The sequence below is a fragment of the Populus trichocarpa genome, chromosome 2 (assembly GCF_000002775.5).
Source record: "Populus trichocarpa isolate Nisqually-1 chromosome 2, P.trichocarpa_v4.1, whole genome shotgun sequence".
In the NCBI taxonomy this organism is placed as follows: domain Eukaryota; kingdom Viridiplantae; phylum Streptophyta; class Magnoliopsida; order Malpighiales; family Salicaceae; genus Populus; species Populus trichocarpa.
The window spans coordinates 17,634,519-17,655,533 of record NC_037286.2 but is presented as its reverse complement, the minus strand read 5'-3'; the positions used below and the strand labels follow the sequence as shown (position 1 = coordinate 17,655,533).

At 36.7% G+C, this 21,015-nt stretch overlaps 1 protein-coding gene across 1 annotated transcript; it reads left to right on the top strand.

Annotated features, from left to right (window-relative positions):
• The first annotated feature begins 1,265 nt into the window (after positions 1–1,265).
• LOC18096468 (chromatin assembly factor 1 subunit FAS1-like) lies at positions 1,266–11,436 on the top strand. Its single transcript, XM_052450160.1, has 11 exons — positions 1,266–1,536; positions 1,641–1,740; positions 2,212–2,359; positions 2,440–2,563; positions 2,787–2,967; positions 8,270–8,456; positions 8,563–8,859; positions 9,778–9,859; positions 9,932–10,072; positions 10,548–10,958; positions 11,112–11,436. The coding sequence occupies exons 1-11, from the start codon at positions 1,324–1,326 to the stop codon at positions 11,331–11,333; spliced, it is 2,106 nt and encodes a 701-aa protein (XP_052306120.1). The 5' UTR covers positions 1,266–1,323; the 3' UTR covers positions 11,334–11,436.
• Positions 11,437–21,015: the final 9,579 nt, after the last annotated feature.

The window sequence follows — 21,015 nt, the reverse complement described above, 5'->3', positions numbered from 1 at the left end:
TATATATACACACACACACACACAGAGAACACTTAATAAAAATAAATAGAACTAGTTGAATTAATATTTATACTCATAAATCTCAAATAAAAAATAAAACAATATAATATGAATTCATAACTAAATTAGAAGCTCGAAAAAAGTTGCTTGAACAATATTATCTATTCTGTAACAAGTAGTGCTATTTATTTTCAGATACAAGGCAGTAGAAAAATCTCAATTTCATCTGGGAGTGCTATCTGGGAGTAAACTGCTTCTAAAAAAGCATTGAATGCTTCTCAATTTATCATAGTTTCCATTTTGTCCACGATTTCCAGAGTAAACTGCTTCTAAACATTTTGACAGAAAAGCAACGAAAACTAAACCTATTTGGGTGTTCAATACCAACCTCGTTCAAGCTACAAACCGTGGACAAAAACTAAACCTAACAGATTAACATTCAAGCTACAAATCACATATTAACATTCAAGCTACAAACCGTGGACAAAAACTAAACCTAACAGATTAACATTCAAGCTTTAACCACAATTATTTATGCTTCAAAAGTCCCAAGTCTAACAGTCTAACAGAGACAAAAAGAATGAAAGAAATAGCAGTTGAAAACTTGAAATACTGACCGGAAAAGGCAGCCGGGCTGCAACTGGATCAACGAGACTGGATCAACGAAGATTGAAAGAACTGCAAGTTCAACAACAAAATGTTTGTTTGAAATTGATCAACGAAGGTTGAGATGACTGAATCAACAGCAAAATGATGCCCAGAAGTCCAGAACTGCAAGTTCAACACGGCCAAGAATAAAGAAAAGAGAGAGTGAAAGAAGAAGATTTGTGAACAGAAACAAGAAACTAACCTTTTTCGCAGTGAAACAACAATGATCAAGACGTCTTCGGTCTTCTGCTCTCCTCTGCTCCTCAGCTCATCGATTGAAAATTTGAAATTGATGCGTTTTGTTAATTAGGTTTCATTGTTCTTCGTCGTTTTGAAATTGCTCTGTAGTCTGTAATTAAAATGCCCAATTCTGCTTCATTGTTCTTCGTCGTTTTGGCCTCTAAAACAAAGGCCAAAACGACGTCGTTTAACATCAATCAGGCTAAAAAAAAAATAGACCGGGTCTCACCCGGGTTTGACCGGGTGGACCGGGTCCCGGGTCGACCCTCCGGGTCGACCGGGTTTCGCCGGGTCAATTCCCGAGCGGGTTTTTGCCTTCACCCGGACCGGTCCCAGGCCCGGGTCGGCCGGGTCCCGGGCCGGTCCGGGTCTTAAAACTATGGTTTTGGGTTTGGTGTAGATTTGAGTGGAAACGAGTATAGTAATGTGAATGCGATGGTGGGTTTGTTAATGGAAGAGAGTGGCATGTCGTTTACCAAATTGGTGGAGGAAATTTATAAGAAGTTAGTGAAAATGAGTGGGGATTGGACTGTTGCAGTAGTGAAAAATGTTGTGTTGTTTGTTGGTCAAAGAGTAATGTACGGTGTGCCTAATGTTGATGCTGATATTTTGGAGGACGAGACTCATTCTTCTCTTTGGTGCTGGGAGGTTTTTTTTATTTCATTTTATTGTTTTTAGCCTCTTACATGTTTATTGCTTGTGCTTAATCTCGCTACTTGTCGTTAATAATTTGATTTGTGTACTTGTTGTAGACAAGAGATTTCAAGCTAATGCCGAAATATGTCCATGGAGCATTGAAAATTAGGTGCACGTGTCGAAAAAAGATTCATGACAGGATTGCTGTTGTTTCTGGTAATATATATACGATTAGATTTTTGTAGTCGCTTTGAGTTTGTTTGTAATTAGTGGTAAAAGCATGAGATGGTTGGGTTTGTGGATAATGCTTCTCTTGCTCTGTTCAATAATCGTGACTAAAAATGCTTGGGCAGTTGCCATTCTTTAAATTTTATGAATTCATGACTTTCTTTAGTGTAAATAAGGTTTAACTGGACGAAACATGTGCTTTAGTGTCTCTGAAGTCTGAACAGACACCTTAATTAGAGCATACAGTTCATTGATACCTGTTCACCATTTTGCTTTTCTTACCTAGTGTCTTGGTTGCTAGAGTTAAAAGGTGAGCAGATTGCAGAATGAATAATAAGTGAAAATTACTCTTAGACATGCCGCCTACCTACTGTACAGGATGGACTGTTTCGGTGATATAGAACTTTGTACTTTTTTGTGGTTATAATGTCACTGCTAACGTTTTTGTTTCATTTTTAGAAATGATAACTGCATTACAAAAGCAAGAGACTAATCAAAATTACGAGAGTGATTTAATAAAATTATCAGAGAAGCTTGGTAAAGTTTTAACAGAGGCAGACATTCGATTGTTAATTGATGGCTTGTTACAGAAAAATGGAGCAGAGATGTATGCATCTAAAAAGGTTCTATTTTTTGTGTACTTTAAATAATGCTTTTTTTTAATTAAATATTGAAGTGTCATTGTAGAGCTGATAAGGAAGCAAAACAAGAAGAGAAACTACTCGTCAAGCAATTGAAGAAAAATAAACGAGAAGAGGAAAAGGAGAAAAAAAGGATGGACCTTGAACTTCAAAAGGAAAAGAGACAAACTGTATGTTCAATCCTCTCCCCTTTTCCTTTAGTACAAACTGTTGTCGTGTGCTTTATCTGCCTATGGAAATGGGAACAAAGTTTCTTGGGTCATATTATCCATTTAATATGAAATAATTATTCCATTTTCTTTCATACAGTTGTGCGTGAGAATATTTTGCTAAGGTTTGTAATATTTTTGTAGTTTGTTGTTATATTCATATTATTCATTTAATTTATTCCAGGAAAAAGAGCAAAAGCGATTGCAAGAGGAGGCAAAAAAGGATGAACGGCGTCGTGAAAGGGAAGAGTCTGAAATTAAAAGACAGTTGAAAAGGCAGCAAGAGGAAGTTGAGAAGGAACAGCGACATAAAGAGAAGGAAGAAGCTGAGTTGAAAAGGCGAGTGGCTATACAGAAGCAAGCTTTGTGAAGCCAGCTGCATTGTTGGCAAAGTCAACAATGTTAGGCACCAAATTGGTGCTGCAAATTCAACAAAGTTGGGCACCAATTCGGTGCCACTTGCAGCACCAATTGGTGCCCCTTTGTCCTTTGCTTGGATGCTTGCCTATAAATAGGCAGTGCATCCAAGCTTATTTAACACACCACAAGAGAGAAATTTGAGAGCAAGTAGAGAGAGTAATCCCACAAAGTTATGAGGTATTTGTGAGAAAGTAAGTGAGGTGTTTTCTCCTAGTAATAGAGAGATTTCAGTTGTTCTCCTATTGTTAGAGAGAGGTTGTAATTCCCACATTACTTAGTAAAATCCTTCTATACTTGTCCGTGGACGTAGCCAAATTGGGTGAACCACGTAAATTCTTGTGTGTCTAATTTCTCACTTTATCCTATCATTTGCCTTTTATCTTGTCGGGTTTGCATGCCAGTATCCTAACAGTGGTATCAGAGCCTTCTGGTTGGCGTTGTTAATACACAAAAGTTATTCGTGTATACGGTTACTATTCACGTCTACGACACTATTCACCTATACGACACTATTCATCCATACGGTACTGTTCACATACGTTACTGTTGGCGTATATAGAAAGTCAGTGCGGTGATTAAATACAGTCTAGGAAGTTCTGTCTAAGGAGATTGGGTTTTAAGCGGGACCGTTTGTGACCCCTCCAATCTTTCCTGGGAACTTACTTAGTGAAGTATTATTCACACGATACTATTTCTATATACGTTACAGATCTGTGAAACGGTGATAGCTGAATAGATCACGGTGAATAAAATGGCAGCAAAGTATGAGATTGAGAGGTTCAATGGGAGCAATTTCTCACTCTGGAAAATGAGAATCAAAGCAATCTTAAGGAAAGACAATTGCTTGGCAGCAATTGGGGATCGGCCCGCGGAGATCACTGATAATGCAAAATGGAATGAGATGGATGGCAATGCTATTGCTAACATACATTTAGCATTAGCCGATGAAGTATTATCAAGTGTGGCGGAGAAGAAAACAGCTAAAGAGATATGGGAGACTCTAACAAAACTATATGAGTCCAAGTCTTTGCACAATAAGATTTTCTTAAAGCGGAGACTTTATACCCTTCGAATGGCAGAAACCACGGCGGTGACTGACCACATCAACACAATAAGAACTCTATTTTCACAACTCACTACGTTGGGTCAACAAATAGAGGAAAGTGAACGTGCAGAGCTTCTACTTCAAAGTCTCCCAGATTCGTATGATCAGCTCATTATCAACTTGACCAATAATATCCTCACAGACTATTTAGTCTTTGATGATGTTGCAGCCGCTATCTTGGAAGAAGAAAATAGGCGCAAAAATAAAGGAGACAGAAATAGTTCAAACCAAGCAGAGGCATTATTGGTGTCAAGAGGGAGATCAACGGAGCGTGGCTCCAGTGGGAGTCAAAGGCAAGGGAGGTCCAAATCAAGAAGTAAGAAGGCTGTGAAATGCTACAACTGTGGCAGAAAAGGGCACTTTAAAAAGGATTGTTGGTTTAAAAGGGGTATAGAGAATACTGCAGAGTCATCAAAACCTCAAGGATGTGTTGCAAGCACCTCAGAAGATGGAGAGGTTTTATATAGTGAAGCAGCAACAATCTCTACAGATAGAAAAGAGCTCACAGAGGTTTGGGTAATGGATTCAGGAGCAACATGGCATATGACTCCTAATCGAGATTGGTTTCATACATACGAACCCACCTCTGGAGGCTCAGTGTTCATGGGTGATAATCATGCTTTAGAGATTGCTGGCATTGGCACCATAAAATTGAAGATGTATGATGGCTTAATTCGTACTATTACAGGAGTGCGTCATGTGAAAGACTTAAAGAAAAATCTTTTGTCCGTGGGACAATTTGATAGTCTTGGCTGTAAGATCCGAACAGACAATGGAATAATGAAAATTGTCAAAGGAGCGCTGGTAGTTTTAAAGGCAAGAAAGACAGTTGCAAACATGTTTGTATTAATGGGAGAAACACATCATGGGGCAGAAGCATCAATTGCATCAGCCAGTCCTGCAGAAGAGAAGACGATGATGTGGCATCAAAAACTAGGCCACATGTCAGAGAAAGGTTTGAAAGTTCTCTCTGATCAGAAGTTACTCCCTGGGCTTACAAAGGTTACTTTACCCTTTTGTGAGCATTGTGTTACAAGCAAACAACACAGGTTGAAGTTTGGCACATCAACAACTAAGAGCAAATGCATCTTAGACCTGATTCACTCTGATGTTTGGCAAGCACCGGTTGTATCCCTGGGAGGAGCAAGATACTTTGTATCATTTATAGATGACTTCTCCAGGAGATGTTGGGTGTACCCAATTAGAAGGAAGGCAGATGTGCTCGCAGTCTTTAAAACTTTCAAAGCGCGGGTGGAACTTGAATCTGAAAAGAAGATCAAGTGTTTGAGGACTGACAATGGAGGAGAATATACCAGTGATGAATTTGATAACTTCTGTCAACATGAAGGTATCAAAAGGCAGTTCACAACGGCATACACTCCACAACAAAATGGAGTGGCAGAGCGGATGAACAGAACTCTATTAGAAAGAACGAGAGCAATGTTGAAGGCTGCAGGTCTAGGAAAGTCATTCTGGGCAGAAGCAGTCAATACCGCCTGTTATGTGATAAATCGATCTCCATCAACTGCAATTGAGCTGAAGACACCGATGGAGATGTGGACTGGAAAGCCAGCTGATTATTCTCAATTACATATATTTGGAAGTCCTGTGTACGTAATGTACAATACTCAAGAAGTCAACAAGCTGGATTCAAAATCCAGAAAATGTGTATTCTTGGGATATGCTGATGGAGTGAAGGGGTATCGCTTGTGGGATCCCACTGCCCACAAGGTAGTCATCAGCAGAGATGTTATATTTGCAGAAGGTAAAATGCAAATGGAAGAACATAATAGCATTCCAAAGGAGACTACAGCAGTCCAGATGGAAAATACTCAGAATCATACTTCTTCTGAAGCTGCACCAGAGCATGAAGAACAAGAACAAATAGAGTCTGAAACTCCTGAAGTTCGACGATCAACTCGTGAAAGAAGACCACCGGCTTGGCACTCAGAATATGTTACTGAGAGCAACATTGCATACTGTCTTCTAACAGAGGATGGAGAGCCATCAACTTTCCATGAGGCTATCAAAAGCACAGATGTATCTATGTGGATGACAGCAATGCAAGAGGAGATTGAAGCTCTACACAAGAACAACACTTGGGATCTTGTTCCGCTACCACAAGGAAGGAAGGCCATTGGCAACAAATGGGTTTACAAGATAAAGCGTGATGGCAATGATCAAGTGGAGCGGTATCGTGCAAGATTGGTGGTGAAAGGATATGCTCAGAAAGAAGGAATAGACTTTAATGAGATATTTTCTCCAGTGGTACGACTTACTACAATCAGAGTAGTCTTGGCGATGTGTGCTATATTTGATCTTCACTTAGAGCAGTTAGATGTGAAAACTGCATTTCTTCATGGAGAACTTGAAGAAGAAATTTATATGCTCCAACCAGAGGGTTTTGCTGAAACAGGCAAGGAGAACTTGGTTTGCAGGTTGAACAAATCTCTATACGGTCTCAAACAGGCGCCGAGGTGTTGGTACAAGAGATTTGATTCCTTCATAATTAGCCTTGGGTACAACAGACTCAGTTCAGACCATTGTACGTATTACAAGAGGTTTGAAGAAGATGATGTTTTCATCATTTTGTTGTTGTACGTGGATGACATGTTGGTAATAGGCCCCAACAAAGATCGAGTCCAAGAATTGAAGGCACAATTGGCTAGGGAGTTCGATATGAAGGACTTGGGACCAGCAAACAAGATTCTAGGGATGCAAATTCACCGAGACAGAAGTAAGAGGAAGATTTGGCTTTCTCAGAAGAATTATCTGAAGAAGATCTTGTGTCGCTTCAACATGCAAGATTGTAAGCCAATTTCCACCCCACTTCCTGTTAACTTCAAATTATCCTCAAGTATGTCTCCTAGCAATGAAGCAGAGAGGATGGAGATGTCTCGAGTACCGTATGCATCAGCAGTGGGAAGTTTAATGTTTGCCATGATATGTACAAGACCAGACATTGCACAAGCAGTGGGAGCAGCTAGTCGATACATGGCAAATCCTGGTAGAGAGCATTGGAATACTATTAAGAGGATCTTGAGATACATCAAGGGCACCTCAGATGTTGCATTATGTTATGGAGGATCAGAATTTACCGTCAGAGGTTATGTTGATTCAGATTTTGCTGGCAACCTTGAGAAAAGAAAATCCACTACAGGCTATGTGTTCATAATTGCAGGAGGAGCTGTGAGCTGGGTCTCTAAACTTCAGACTGTTGTAGCTTTATCCACAACAGAAGCTGAGTACATGGCAGCTACACAAGCTTGTAAAGAAGCAATATGGATGAAGAAACTTATGGAGGAGCTCGGGCACAAACAAGACAACATTCTTTTGTATTGTGATAGTCAGAGTGCTTTGCATATTGCAAGGAATCCCGCGTTTCATTCAAGAACAAAACACATAGATGTTCAGTATCACTTTGTTCGCGAAGTAGTGGAAGATGGAAGTGTAGATTTTCAAAAGGTTCACACGAAAGAAAACCCAGCAGATGCTTTAACCAAACCAGTCAACACTGACAAGTACATATGGTGCAGATCCTCTTATGGCCTAACAGAAACGTAAGCAGCATGAAGATGACAAGTATAGAAAGGATAGAAGAATCACAGATGATTAAGTGTGAAGACTTGATTCACTCATCAAAGTCTTCAAGTGGGAGAATGTGAAGCCAGCTGCATTGTTGGCAAAGTCAACAATGTTAGGCACCAAATTGGTGCTGCAAATTCAACAAAGTTGGGCACCAATTCGGTGCCACTTGCAGCACCAATTGGTGCCCCTTTGTCCTTTGCTTGGATGCTTGCCTATAAATAGGCAGTGCATCCAAGCTTATTTAACACACCACAAGAGAGAAATTTGAGAGCAAGTAGAGAGAGTGAAGAGAGAGTAATCCCACAAAGTTGTGAGGTATTTGTGAGAAAGTAAGTGAGGTGTTTTCTCCTAGTAATAGAGAGATTTCAGTTGTTCTCCTATTGTTAGAGAGAGGTTGTAATTCCCACATTACTTAGTAAAATCCTTCTATACTTGTCCGTGGACGTAGCCAAATTGGGTGAACCACGTAAATTCTTGTGTGTCTAATTTCTCACTTTATCCTATCATTTGCCTTTTATCTTGTCGGGTTTGCATGCCAGTATCCTAACAAGCTTCAATGATGGAACGCTTTCTAAAAAGAAGCAAAAGTAATTCCCCATGTCAGAATGACCAGACTTTAACTAAAGCAACCACTTTTGATTCATCAAGCAAAGAGAGTAAAAGGATTGCTGAGGCAATTACTCAACTGATGGACTGTGCTCTTTCATTAAATGATAACATTACAGCTGATGACATTCGCAAGTAGGTTTTGCACTCCCCAGCCTGCCCTCCTCACCTTTTTGCCTACAGTGACTTAACCTTCCTGAGCAGATGAATTTCTGATGACTGGCACTGATTCATTTTGCAGGTCATACTTATCTTCCTGGTGTCATTTGGGTTTCTCTATTCGTGCCAACAGAAAGCAGCATTGGAGTATCCGCAGGAAGCCTAAGACTGGACTGTTTAAGGAACTAAAGCTAACTGCTATTAGGGACCCAACTCATAATGATGATTCAAGTGCAGAGAAGCTTGATAGTGGATGGGGACATCAATCTTCTGATGACAGATCGTGCGATGATGTTAGGAAGTGTAACTGGAGGAAGCAATTGTTGCAATTTGATAAGAGCCATAGACTTGCATTTTATGGCATCTGGCCTAAGAAAAGGTAAGCTCCTCTCTCATAGGATTGTATCATGCTACTCAATATAAAGACAGATGAGTTTACGGAGTGTAGTAATTTCTATTGGAAGTGCTTAAATAATTACGCTATTTAATGTGTCTTCTTTGGTAATTATGGTTAGGCCACTATTCTCTGTTTTCTAGAAAGATTTCTATGTAATTATTGAATTTATTTTCAGTGTTAATGGAATAAACACATTAACTCTCATTCATTTTGTTTCATATTTTATTATAAATCACTGCTATTATTATGCAAAATGCCTAAATGTGCTTAAATTCAAAGATTCAAGGGCAAAATGTTTTATCTTTTAAAGAAAAAGTAATCCTGTTTGATGAAGTGAAGTTAAGGGTGTAAAGCATGGTGTATTTTTGGAAGTTCCAGGTGCCAAAGGCTCTGTCCCCCCCCAATTTTCATTAAATCTTGTAAATCTTACATTTGATGGTGTTTGGTCAACATCTTGTTATTAGCAACTGCTCTAACCTTTGAGCTAATTGCCTAAAGCAACGGCTATTTTATTTTTTTTCCTCAGGTTTTGTTGCCTTATAGAGTTCTTGTATTTTAAACTGCTTGCTTTACCTTGTTTGGGTATGTTCATGCCTTGCTATTAGTACCTAGGTTCTCCAAGACCTTTGTGCTTAAGGCACCTAGGACTATTAAGACAATGTTTTAGTCTGCTTGGTGCAAGAGTTGGAAATTCAATGCTAATTTTTTTTTTTTTTTTCAGGTTGTCCTATCTGTAATGTTTAGGTCCATACCAATTGTGAACTCGTGTTGATTTTCCGGTGAAAGTAAAATTGTAGGTTTAGTGTCATTTTCTTGTCAATCCTCACCATTGAAGGTATTGATTAGAAACTTGGGCTGCATTTGGTTATGTGTTAATAGACTGTTATGCTATTTTTTCAGTCATGTTGTTGGACCATGCCATCCATTCAGGAGGGATCCAGACTTAGATTATAACGTTGACAGTGATGAAGAATGGGAAGAGGTACTGAGTTTTCTATTCAAAGAACAACTGGAATTGAAACTATGATTTACTGATGGTATTGTTGTTCTGCAGGAGGATCCTGGTGAAAGCCTCTCGAATTATGACAAGGATGATGGAGAAGAAATCTTAGAGGAAGAATATTCAAAAGCTGATGAAGAAGAAGAGAGTGAAGATGGTTTTTTTGTACCTGATGGGTATCTCTTAGAAAATGAGGTAATAAAATGAGGTTCTGGGGTAATTCTGGAGGTGGACCTTGCTTTACTGGGCTATAGTTGTTCGATGCAATCCATAAGTCTGAGTTGCTGACATAAAATGACAATGACTGAGATAATTTCATGCATCCCCGTCTCTGGATTGCATCCAGTGTTCCTTTCATAGTATCTGGAATTGATGACCCATAAGTAAAAGACTGCATAAAGGCCTATTAAGCTAGATGTTTAATGGTCAAAATTGACAACCCCTCCTCTCTTTTCAAGTGCATTTAATGCTTCCTTGCTTTAAGGCACTGACCTGTGCACAACTATCAGTGCACCTGCTATGCAGTAGCATTTAGGTTTTCAAAGCAATTAAAACTTATGTCTTAAGTCTTAACATGTCTAGAGGCCACCAGGAGAACCAATTGCCATAACTTTTATTTTAGCCAAGGGAAATACTTATTTATGAAATTTCAATTGCCTTTTAAATGCAGGGAGTACAGCTTGACAGAATGGACACTGATCTGTCAGTGGAGGAGGCCAGAAGCTCACCTTGTTGCAAGCAAGACTTACAGAGTGAGGAGTTTTGTACATTGCTGAAACAGCAGAGATATTTGAACAATTTCACCGATAATGCCCTTAGGAAAAATCATCCCTTGATTATGTTGAATCTAATGCATGAGAAGGATGCATTCTTAGTGGCTGATGATCTTGGTGACATTCCTAAAGTTGAAAAAATGTGTTTGCAAGCACTTAGCATCCGAGCATTTCCTGGTGGACCGCAAATAGAGATATCCTTGGATGTGTCCCCTGAAAATCATGATGCTTGCCTGTCAAATTCCAAGCCCAGTGCTACACTTATCCCAACTATGATAACTCTACAAGACTCAGATATGCCTTTAGTTGTAAGTTGTGCATTTGAATTGTGTTAAACATACCTCCTAAGATTTCTGACAGTATGCATTAATAATAATCCGGACATGTTTATAGTTTGCCTTCAATTATGTTATGACTGCAGCCCATGATTGCAGCTTACTGTAATCTTTATGAATTTTCAGGTGTTTGTTATTCAGTCTTGCTCGCAAAGTATGAATAAAGTGGTTGAATCACTGCATCAGAAATTCCCCCCTGTCTCAAAGTCGCAATTAAGAAACAAAGTTCGTGAGATGTCAAATTTTATGGATATTCGTTGGCAGGTTAGTGGCTTGTTGAAATATTGTATCATTCTCATTTTACAGATGAGGATCTACCTGTTAAGGACACTAATGATGTTTTTATGATTGATAAAAGCTTTTGATTATTGAAATTATTTACGCACGTCTTTTAACAGTCTGGACCTCGGTTCAATGGTTCAATAAAAAGAAAGACCTTAGTTCAGCATTACCCAATTCTTCTTGGTTCATGGGATTTTAGGGTGTTTGAGAGTGTGACAGTAGTTGTTTTTTAAAGTGTTTTTCATTTGGAAATATATTAAATAATTATTTTTAAAAATTATTTTTGACATTAACGCATCAAAATGATCTGAAAATACTAAAAATATATTAATTTAAAACAAAGAAAAAAATTATTTATTTTCAAAACGCTTTTAAAATACAAAAACAAACAACCTCCTAAGTTTTAGTTGTTCTTCCTCGAGTTTGGTCAACACTTGAGCTATGCATTTTGGCTTCTTGTCAAACTGCTGACAGCTTCTGCAAATAGAATAACTTGGTTCGGTAGAGGGAGAACAAGTGAAACTGTTTGAAATTCCAAGAAATTATAGCAGAAATTTTCACGTGCAAGATTTAACATGGTATCCAATCTCTGCAAAGAATGAAGATTCTGAGACCCAGTGCCTAGTTATGACGGCTGGATGTGGTTGAAATAATAGATCAACCAATGCTATTCTGGCAATTGAGTTTGAGTAAGGAATTATGATATGCCACCTCCCTAGAATGTTGAATCAAGGGTCTCAGTTCTTTTTTTTTTTTTTCAACATGAATGTCCGGGCCAGTTTGCGCGCATCTCGACTAAGACCAAGAGTCTCAGTTCTTGATTTTATAAGTGCAGGTTAAGAAAGAAGTTTTGGACGGGGTTAGCGTTAGAATTTCACCAGGTATGTATGTGTTCATGTCTTCAGCGAGTTAAAACATATTGTGATACTCTATTACTAAAACCCTTGTTCTTTTTAATGAGCAGAAAAGGGCAGAGGATTAAAGACATTTCTATATTTCTCTTGGGAGGTGCTTGCCTCCTGCTGGTAAAAGCTCGACTCCTAAAGGGTCCTCGCCTCCTTCGCTCAAACATGGTTTAGAGCGTGTTTGGTAGTGTGGTTGCGGGTGCTTTTTAAATAACTTTTCGTGTCAAAATGCATGCCAATGATGTTTTTTCATTTTTTAAAAATCATTTTTGACATCAGCACATCAAAACGATCCAAAACATACAAACCATATTAAAATTTAGTAAAAAAAAATTAAAATTTTTTGGGAACGCAGCCGCAGCCGCGTTTCCAAACGTTCCCTTAGTGGTTGAGGGGCCAACAAATATGCACGGACAGCCATTCATAGCCTTCTTTTCAGGATCGTCTTTGGCCTTTCAGTTTTTTCTCCTCTAAATTTTCCCCATATTTTGGCCATTTTCTGTGGCATGTAATTACAAATCATCTCAAGAACTCAGCATTAGTAAAGTTTTTGTTGTAAATCATATAGTTGAATATAAGGTGATAAAACTTTTAGCTTAACCAGTAGTCCAGTACCTTGATAAATATTCAAGGAGGCTAAAGACTTTCGTGAAACCATCTTCTTTGAAAACCAGACAATGACATGACCAAAAGAGTTGATGTCTTCTCCCAAGTGTAGGAGTGTCGAAGTAATAAATAACCCGGCAATACCGGGGTCAAACCACAGGGAGGTTAACTATAATAATAATAATAATAATAATAAGTTGAAGAGAGCTTTAAGATGTGATATTGATATAAGGATTAAACAATGATAAAAACAATTGTCAAGGTTAGAGGATCCACTAATGGTATTTCAAACAAGTATAATATAAACTCTTATTACTCAACTGGAAACCACACACAAAGGAGGTTCCAATCGGATTATAAATTGTTAACATGATTACATTAGTTATCTTATTCGAATAATGCTAATACTTGTAAATGTTGTCAGGTATTTATGATTTATAACTTATGTTAACAACAAATCAAGTTCCATTCATAGCACAGGTGTCGGTTATACCATACGGTTTGGGCTATGAAAGTGCCAAGTATTTGTTGTACCAAGGTTATACAACATAAATCTAGATTGACCATTTAACAAGCAAAGTATTAAGAGTGAATAAGATAACAAATACAAAACATGTTAGTATCAAACATTCAAGTCCATTTTGAGTTTATACTATACTTATTCTTACACCATTAGTGTAACATTTTCACCTTGACATAATAAACTTAGCGAAACATAATGAAGAAGAGAAACATAAATAAACAAGATAAGAACATAAATAAGATATAAGTTAACTAAGTAAAGGAAAGGAAATGAAAAGCATAAACAAGAGATTAATATAAACAAAACTTAAACATTACAAAAATATAAAGAGAGAGAGCAACAACATGATCTTGATCTGAAAACTAAGATGTCTAATGCATGGCAAATGCCTCCTTTTATATGCCAAAATTTAGAACTATTGATTTGATGACTAATTGATGAGTGGGTGGCCACATCTTGACTTGGTGACAATCTTTATCTTCTTGTCTGAAGAAAACGTCATTGATAATGTCAGAATTTGAATAGACTTAAACATGAAAGTTCTAGGAAATTGTCTCAGCTTTTCAGGAAAAAAAAATTAAGGTCATTTAGACTTCTAGAACTTGAGATATGGGCTGAACACTGAATAGTGTCTGGGCTGCAGGACAGATTCATACTTCTCTGTTGTTGCTATAATTTGGACTTGAAAACGGCCTTTTTAAATCTTGGACTCCCATGAAAGTTTTAGGCCTATGTCTTAGCTTTCCATCCATATAGAGCAGACCTAAATTCAAGATCTAGAGCTCTAGATATGACCCAATGACCGAACAGTGTTTCAGTTTGGACTGAACCAGCATCTCTTTTCTAAGTTTGGCCCTCTCTTTGTCTTCTTAATTTTAGTAGTTAAACTCATCAATCAATCCTTTCATTTATGTGATAGGCCTGCATTTAAGATGAACATTTACCATAAATTAAAGGTATCTTATGGTATCAGACTTGTTATTATAAAACATGATTTAGTTAAGGAGTTATTGATATTTCAAGTGCAAAATGATGATATAAAACTTTGATAAAAATGCACTTTTAAGTACTAATCACACCCCCCCCCAGCCAGCTTATTACTAGTCCCTAGTAATCAAAGCGTTAAAATAGAAAAACAGTTTGCAAGTTCCATAAAGCAAGGCATTCATCATTCAACTTCCATTAATCTATCCACATAAACAAACTCTCATTAAATTTATATATCTGCTCAATACCTCTTAAATAAAATATTAATAAACCTTTCTTTTTATGTGCTCAATGTATGAAAACATAGATGATGGGGCTTTTATTGGAAGAAAACAATATTATGTTCTAATGTTTAAGGTTAACTTCCTTGGGTTGGGATTATTATCTTCTTCTTTTTTTAATATATATACATATAACTTGAAACACAATGCATCTTTAACCCATGTAACGAGCTTTCGGCTAATGACTCCTAAACCAGTTGGTCTTAGGGCATTAGGTGTTGAGACACCCCTACGAGCTTAGTAACTCGGGTTGCAGATACTGATACGTAGATAGTGCAATGTTTGATTCCCTTAAGCTTTTCTCCTTAACCCATGTAACAAGCTTTGGGCCAATAGCTCCCGAGTCAGTTGATTTTAGGGTATTAGGTGTTAAAACACCCATTCGGGCTTAATTGCTTAGGTTAGGGAGGCTACAAAACCAAACTTATCTACGTTTTTATTATCATCAATATTATCAATTTTTTTTTTTTTGCAAATTATATACTATCCCCTTTCCATTAGTTGCCACCTTTAACAAAAGAACATAAATAATGTAATAATCCAATCTGCAACCCACAATCATATGTTAAAGTGTGTGTGTGAAAATGAAGGTTTAAGAATACTTGTTAAATGAGTATATGAGCAGAATCAAGTGATAATAATGCGAGAGTTTGTAAACCTGAATATTTCAAGAAGTATTCTGATAGACCTTGATAAGAATATTTACTAAGATGCGTCTCAAAAGTTAATAAAATTCCTCCTTACTCTGCCATCCTAATAACAGTTTTGTCAAATGGTTTTAATAATAGCAAAAATAGTTAGTAAGTTAATTTTTTTTTCAACTACTACCCTCTCCCCCAATCAAAACGAGACATTGTCCTCAATGTTCTAAGGTAGAAAGATAGAGTATAGAAGACATCACCTGAAACATCGAACACTGACAAACCTAAAACACACTTAAACAAATATAAGAAATAACAAAACAAAATAAAATGTTATTAATAAAACCAAAGGACACAAGGTTTCACAAACGAAGGCTCAAATCCAATCTAAGCTTTTTACGGCTTTTCATAGTTGACCAATTTATACAACTCATGGAGGGATCAAGTACAGGGATGAAAGATTGTAGTTGGTCAATCAATTGTTCAGCAGTAGCAGCAGAGATTATGATTTGTCATGCCGAAGATGTTAGAAATTCATATTCCACAGCTTGATCAAGAAAAGACAACAAATTATCATAAAAATCATTAACATTTAACAAACCTATAGGTTTATGGTGAATGTGCAGTTGGGCCAGGAGGAAATATGAAAGATCTCTTCCAATGTTCCCAGACCACCTGGTAAAGCAATGAAGGCATCAGCATGATTAAACATCGCATTCATTCGATCAAACATTGTGGAGACCTGTAGTTCCTTTCCAATTATTTTTCCAATGATGTCTCCTTTGCTAAAGCTTTGGGGACGACCCCCAAAACTTGACTACCTTCTTAAAATACAGCTATTGACACCCCTCCAATTAACCCAAGGTTGCCTCCCCCATATACTAAATGAATCTTTCTCTCAGCTAGTACCTGACCAAGATGATTTGTTGATTCTAAAAACTCATTTTCTTTCCTAAGACTGGATCCACCGAAAACACAAATATTTCTTATGTGATGACTTGAGGAACCTATCATTTCTACACACTTCTATATCTATTGAATGTATGGGTTGAGTAGAAATGAAGGGAAGGAAGAGAAGATTTTATAGATAAGAAATTGAGAATGCAATCATACCACCTATATGTAGGCCAGTTGGAGTCTTACTCCCTCTCTCTCTCTTTATTTATTTATTTATTTTGAAAAAGCATGTGTATGTACAGGTAGTTGTGATTGTGGCTCACATCTTTCCTTAGTTTTACGTCCAAGAACGGCTTAAACGCCCTCTATGGGTCGGGGATAGGCTTCACATCCAGTTTTTTTAAAAACTGGCAAACAGAGTCTTTTATAGTCAGATTCCCAAGACTAAGTCGATCATGTTCTTTATGGAATTGTGGCCATAAATTATGAATTGCATAATGCACATCTCCACTAGGATGCGTCTCAAGAGTCAATAGAAGATTATCTAAAGACCCCTTACTCAGGCCATTCTTAATGAATTGTATTTTATCTTCACGGTTTACAGATATCATTCCTAAAGAACAACATGTTGCATTACAAGTCCATTTGGCACATCTGTGACAGACTTTCAGTCGTTTTGTATGACGTTTCTTTGCAAAAGTGTTTTTACCTGTTCCAGGCATGTATGAAATGAAAGAATTGGAGGACTCACCCGATAATCGAACCTTTGTTTCTATTAGCCAGCGAATATCTTCAGGAATTCCATGATTCATTAACAACCTCAATCTTGCACACCTAACACGGTAAATTTTTGCAATCGCATTTGGAGGCAAAGCGGGAAAATACTTTTTCAATTTTTCAAGAGTGGTGTCCATTTTCAAATGAGAATTGGAGAAGAGATGCAAAGAAGGAGAAAGAGCAAAGAATTGCATAAATATATACACAGATATCAGTTATTATGGGAAACTGAAAAAACCAACTTAAGTCACGGAGTACCGTTATCCGCCATTTGACCGGGGTGAGAGAGACTAGCAAAACAAAATTCACACAAAAAAGAAACACAAAAACAATGTGAGAAAAAGAATCAATCTTTATATACATGATCACTCAATTCAATATAATCATTTTAACTGAAAAATTGTCAAAGTAAACTTTCAAATGATGCCCATTTACCTTAAAAACATTGTCATTCATTGGATTCTCGATATCACAGGCCCCATATGGATACACATATTTCACAATAAAAAGACCGCTCCATCTTGATCTTAGTTTTTTAGGAAATAAATGGAGTCGAGAATTATAAAGCAAGACTTTTTTACCAACATTGAATGTTTTTCTCAGTATTTTCTTGTCATGAAACTCTTTGATTCTTGCTTTATGAATTCTTGAATTTTCATATGCATCATTTCATATTTCCTCAAGCTCATTTATCTGTAATTTTCGCAGCTGACTAGCATCATCAAGGTTTGAATTGAAAGCTTTAATAGTCCAATAAGCTTTATGTTCAAGTTCCACAGGCAAGTGACAAGGTTTTTCATAGACTAGTATATAGGGTGACATACCTAACGATGTTTTATAAGCAGTTTGATAAGCCCAAAGTGCATCATTAAGTCTTAAAGACCAGTCTTTCCTATTAGGGTTCATTGTTTTCTCGAAGATCTGTTTGATCTCCTTATTAGCAAGTTCTACTCATCCACTTGTCTGGGGATGATAAGGGGTGGCAACTTTGTGTGTGATTTCATATTTCTTCATTAAAGACTCAAATGACTTGTTGCAGAAATGTGTTCCACCATCACTTATCATGGCTCGAGGGATTCCAAACCGACTCAAAATATTTTCTTTCAAAAACTTTATCACTGTTTTGTGATCATTGTTTCGACTTGGAATTGCCTCTATCCATTTTGAAACATAATCTACTGCGACTAATATGTACAAGAAACCAAATGATGGAGGAAATGGACTCATGAAATCTATACCCCAACAGTCAAAGATCTCAATGACAAGAATAGGATTTAAAGGCATCATGTGACGTTTTGAAATAGATCCCAACTTTTGACAATTCTCACAAGTCTTGCAGAATGCATGTGAGTCCTTGAACATTGTGGACCAGTAAAATCCACTTTGTAAGATTTTTGCAATTGTCTTTCTTGATGAGAAATGACCCCCACATGCCTTAGAATGATAAAATTTAATGACACTACTTACCTCATTGTCAGGAATGCATCTTTAAAATATTTGATCAGAACAATATTTGAATAAATAAGGGTCATCCCAATAAAAGTTCTTCACTTCGTTCAAGAACTTTCTTTTGTCTTGGGTACTCCAATAAGCTGGCAATTGTCCTGAAACAAGAAAATTAACAATATTAGCAAATCAAGGCAATGTAGAGACAGAAAGTAAAGATTCATCAGGAAAGTAGTCATCGATTGGTGTGATATCAGATTTCGAATCTGTAGTCAATCTTGACAAATAATCTGCAACAACATTTTCGGTGCCTTTCTTATCTTTGATTGTGATATAAAATTCTTGAAGTAACAAAATCCACCGCACCAATCTAGCCTTAGAATCTTTCTTAGAAAGAAGATATTTTAATGCTGCATGATCACTAAAAACGACAACAGGTGAGCCAACAAGATAAGACCTGAATTTTTCACATGCAAATACTACTGCAAGTAATTCTTTTTCAGTGGTGGTGTAATTCATTTCAGCATTATTTAAAGTTTTACTTGCATAGTAAATCACATAAGGTTTCTTATCTTTTCTTTGTCCCAAGACAGCATGATTGTGCATCAAAAGTATCATTAAGTCTTTTATTTTACATATGTATTTATTTTTTTTATTTGAGTTTTTTATAATAATTGATGTGTTTTTTAGTAATGAAGTTTCTTTTAATGTTTCGATAGGTTTTTGGAGCTTAAATGAATTATTTCAAAAAATTCAACGTCGGAATTTGGGACAAAGAATTGAAGAGAAATTTAGTTGAAGATTGAAGCAAATCTTGGTTCAAATAAGTGCTCCAAATTTGCCCCAAAAATCAATTCTATTCCAATTCTAGAAAAGAATATCATATGATCTATTTCAAGCCCAAACTTGCCTTATGTTGTGTGCAAACTTCAACCATCAAACACTCAAGGTTTTAATGTCAATCTTAGCCCAAATAATAGGTACATTTGTATCCTTATTAGATGCTTAAATTCAGCCCCAAATCAGCCTCAAATCATTGACCCAAGAGGGCAAGCACATGGATGGAAAGCTGGAGGGGACATTGTCACATTATTTTGGGTCAAAAAGAAGAAAGAGGCAGCTCACAAAGGAGGAAGAAAAACATGCACCAAAGTGTTCTCCAAGCTGGCCTGATTTGATTTTCCAGAACACCTTTCGGTGTTTTGCCCATACCTTTTAACTCAGATGTCCAAATGAGCTGTTCTTTAACAATCTGGAAAGCTAACAGAATTTCCTATAAATATGTCTCTAATAGCCATCTCCAGGGGAGGCTTCTAAGAGGGTCGAATTGCTATCTAAATTTAGAGTCAGATTTGTGTCCGAATTTTTACTGAAATTGTGTTGTTTTCTTCTTTATAGATTTCGGTTCTTTAGCTTGTAAAACTCATTATTTCAGTTTGATTCAAGTTATTTCATGTTTATTAAAGTGTTCTTATATATAATCATGGTTGGCTAATCTCCTTCTTGGATCCAAATCAAAGATGATGGTGATTGAGGTGAGTTCTTTAAGATATGAATGAATCTTAATGTTTATCTTCTTATTTTCTTCATGAATGTTTTATTATTGCAAAGAAATTTTAGAAATCATTTAGGTAATGTTATAATCTTGAATTTTTATGCACAAACCTTAGTTTTGGTATAGAGATTGCTTGATTCAATGTCTTACTTAATATGAAAGTACTTGTTCATTCTTAAGCAATAATCAATCTTCATCTTTTTAAACTTCATTGTAATATCTTCCGATCTAATATCACCATCGTTGATATTAGGTTGAGTTATCTTATATATGTTGAAGGAATCACCAATACATCACCATTAAAATTGATTTGGACCAAGACTTACTTTTTCTTGTCATTAAAAATCTATTTACACTTTTTCATCTTTGAAAACAAATCCATCAATCATTTTCAACCAAGTTATTGTTAATTTAATTTCTCTTGAGTTTTTTTTGTTACCTAGCTTAATTTCCAGATTTAGCTCTCTATGGATATGACCTCGATCTTACCGAGTTAATTGCTACATCGCACACTCGTGCACTTACGAGTTAAAACAAGCCGAACATAAAAAGCGAACAAGCACAGCACCCACGGCATAATCACTAACGTCACACATAATTTCAAAAGGTAATGACTAATCAGGAGGTTGAATGACAGGAGCAAAAGTAAGCAAGTTTTTAAGTTTAACAAAGGCTTCTTCACAATGTTCAGTCTATTCAAAAATATTATCTTGTGTGTGCAAATCAAAGGACTAATTCCTTTTATGTCAACTATGGTCCATCCTAATGCATTTTTGTGCATTTTCAGAGTTTGTAATAACTTACCTTCTTGATGTGCATTAAGTTTGGAAGAGATTATTACTGGAAAAGTTTCATTTTCTCCCAAAAATAAGTATTTGAGATTGAATGGTAATGGCTTCAAATCAGGTTTTGGTGGTTGAACACTTGAAGGTATGGACTCAATTGATCGTGGTGGCAATTCCTCAATTTTTGGTCTCTAACTATTTGCCTTTGATTCTTCCTGAAAATAAACCATTTGCAAATCATCAGATTCATCAATCTCAGTTTCACTGGAAGTGGTTTGAAATTGATCATGAACTAATTTTTCAGTAAAGTACACTTCCTATAAATCATTATCATCTCCAGGTTGC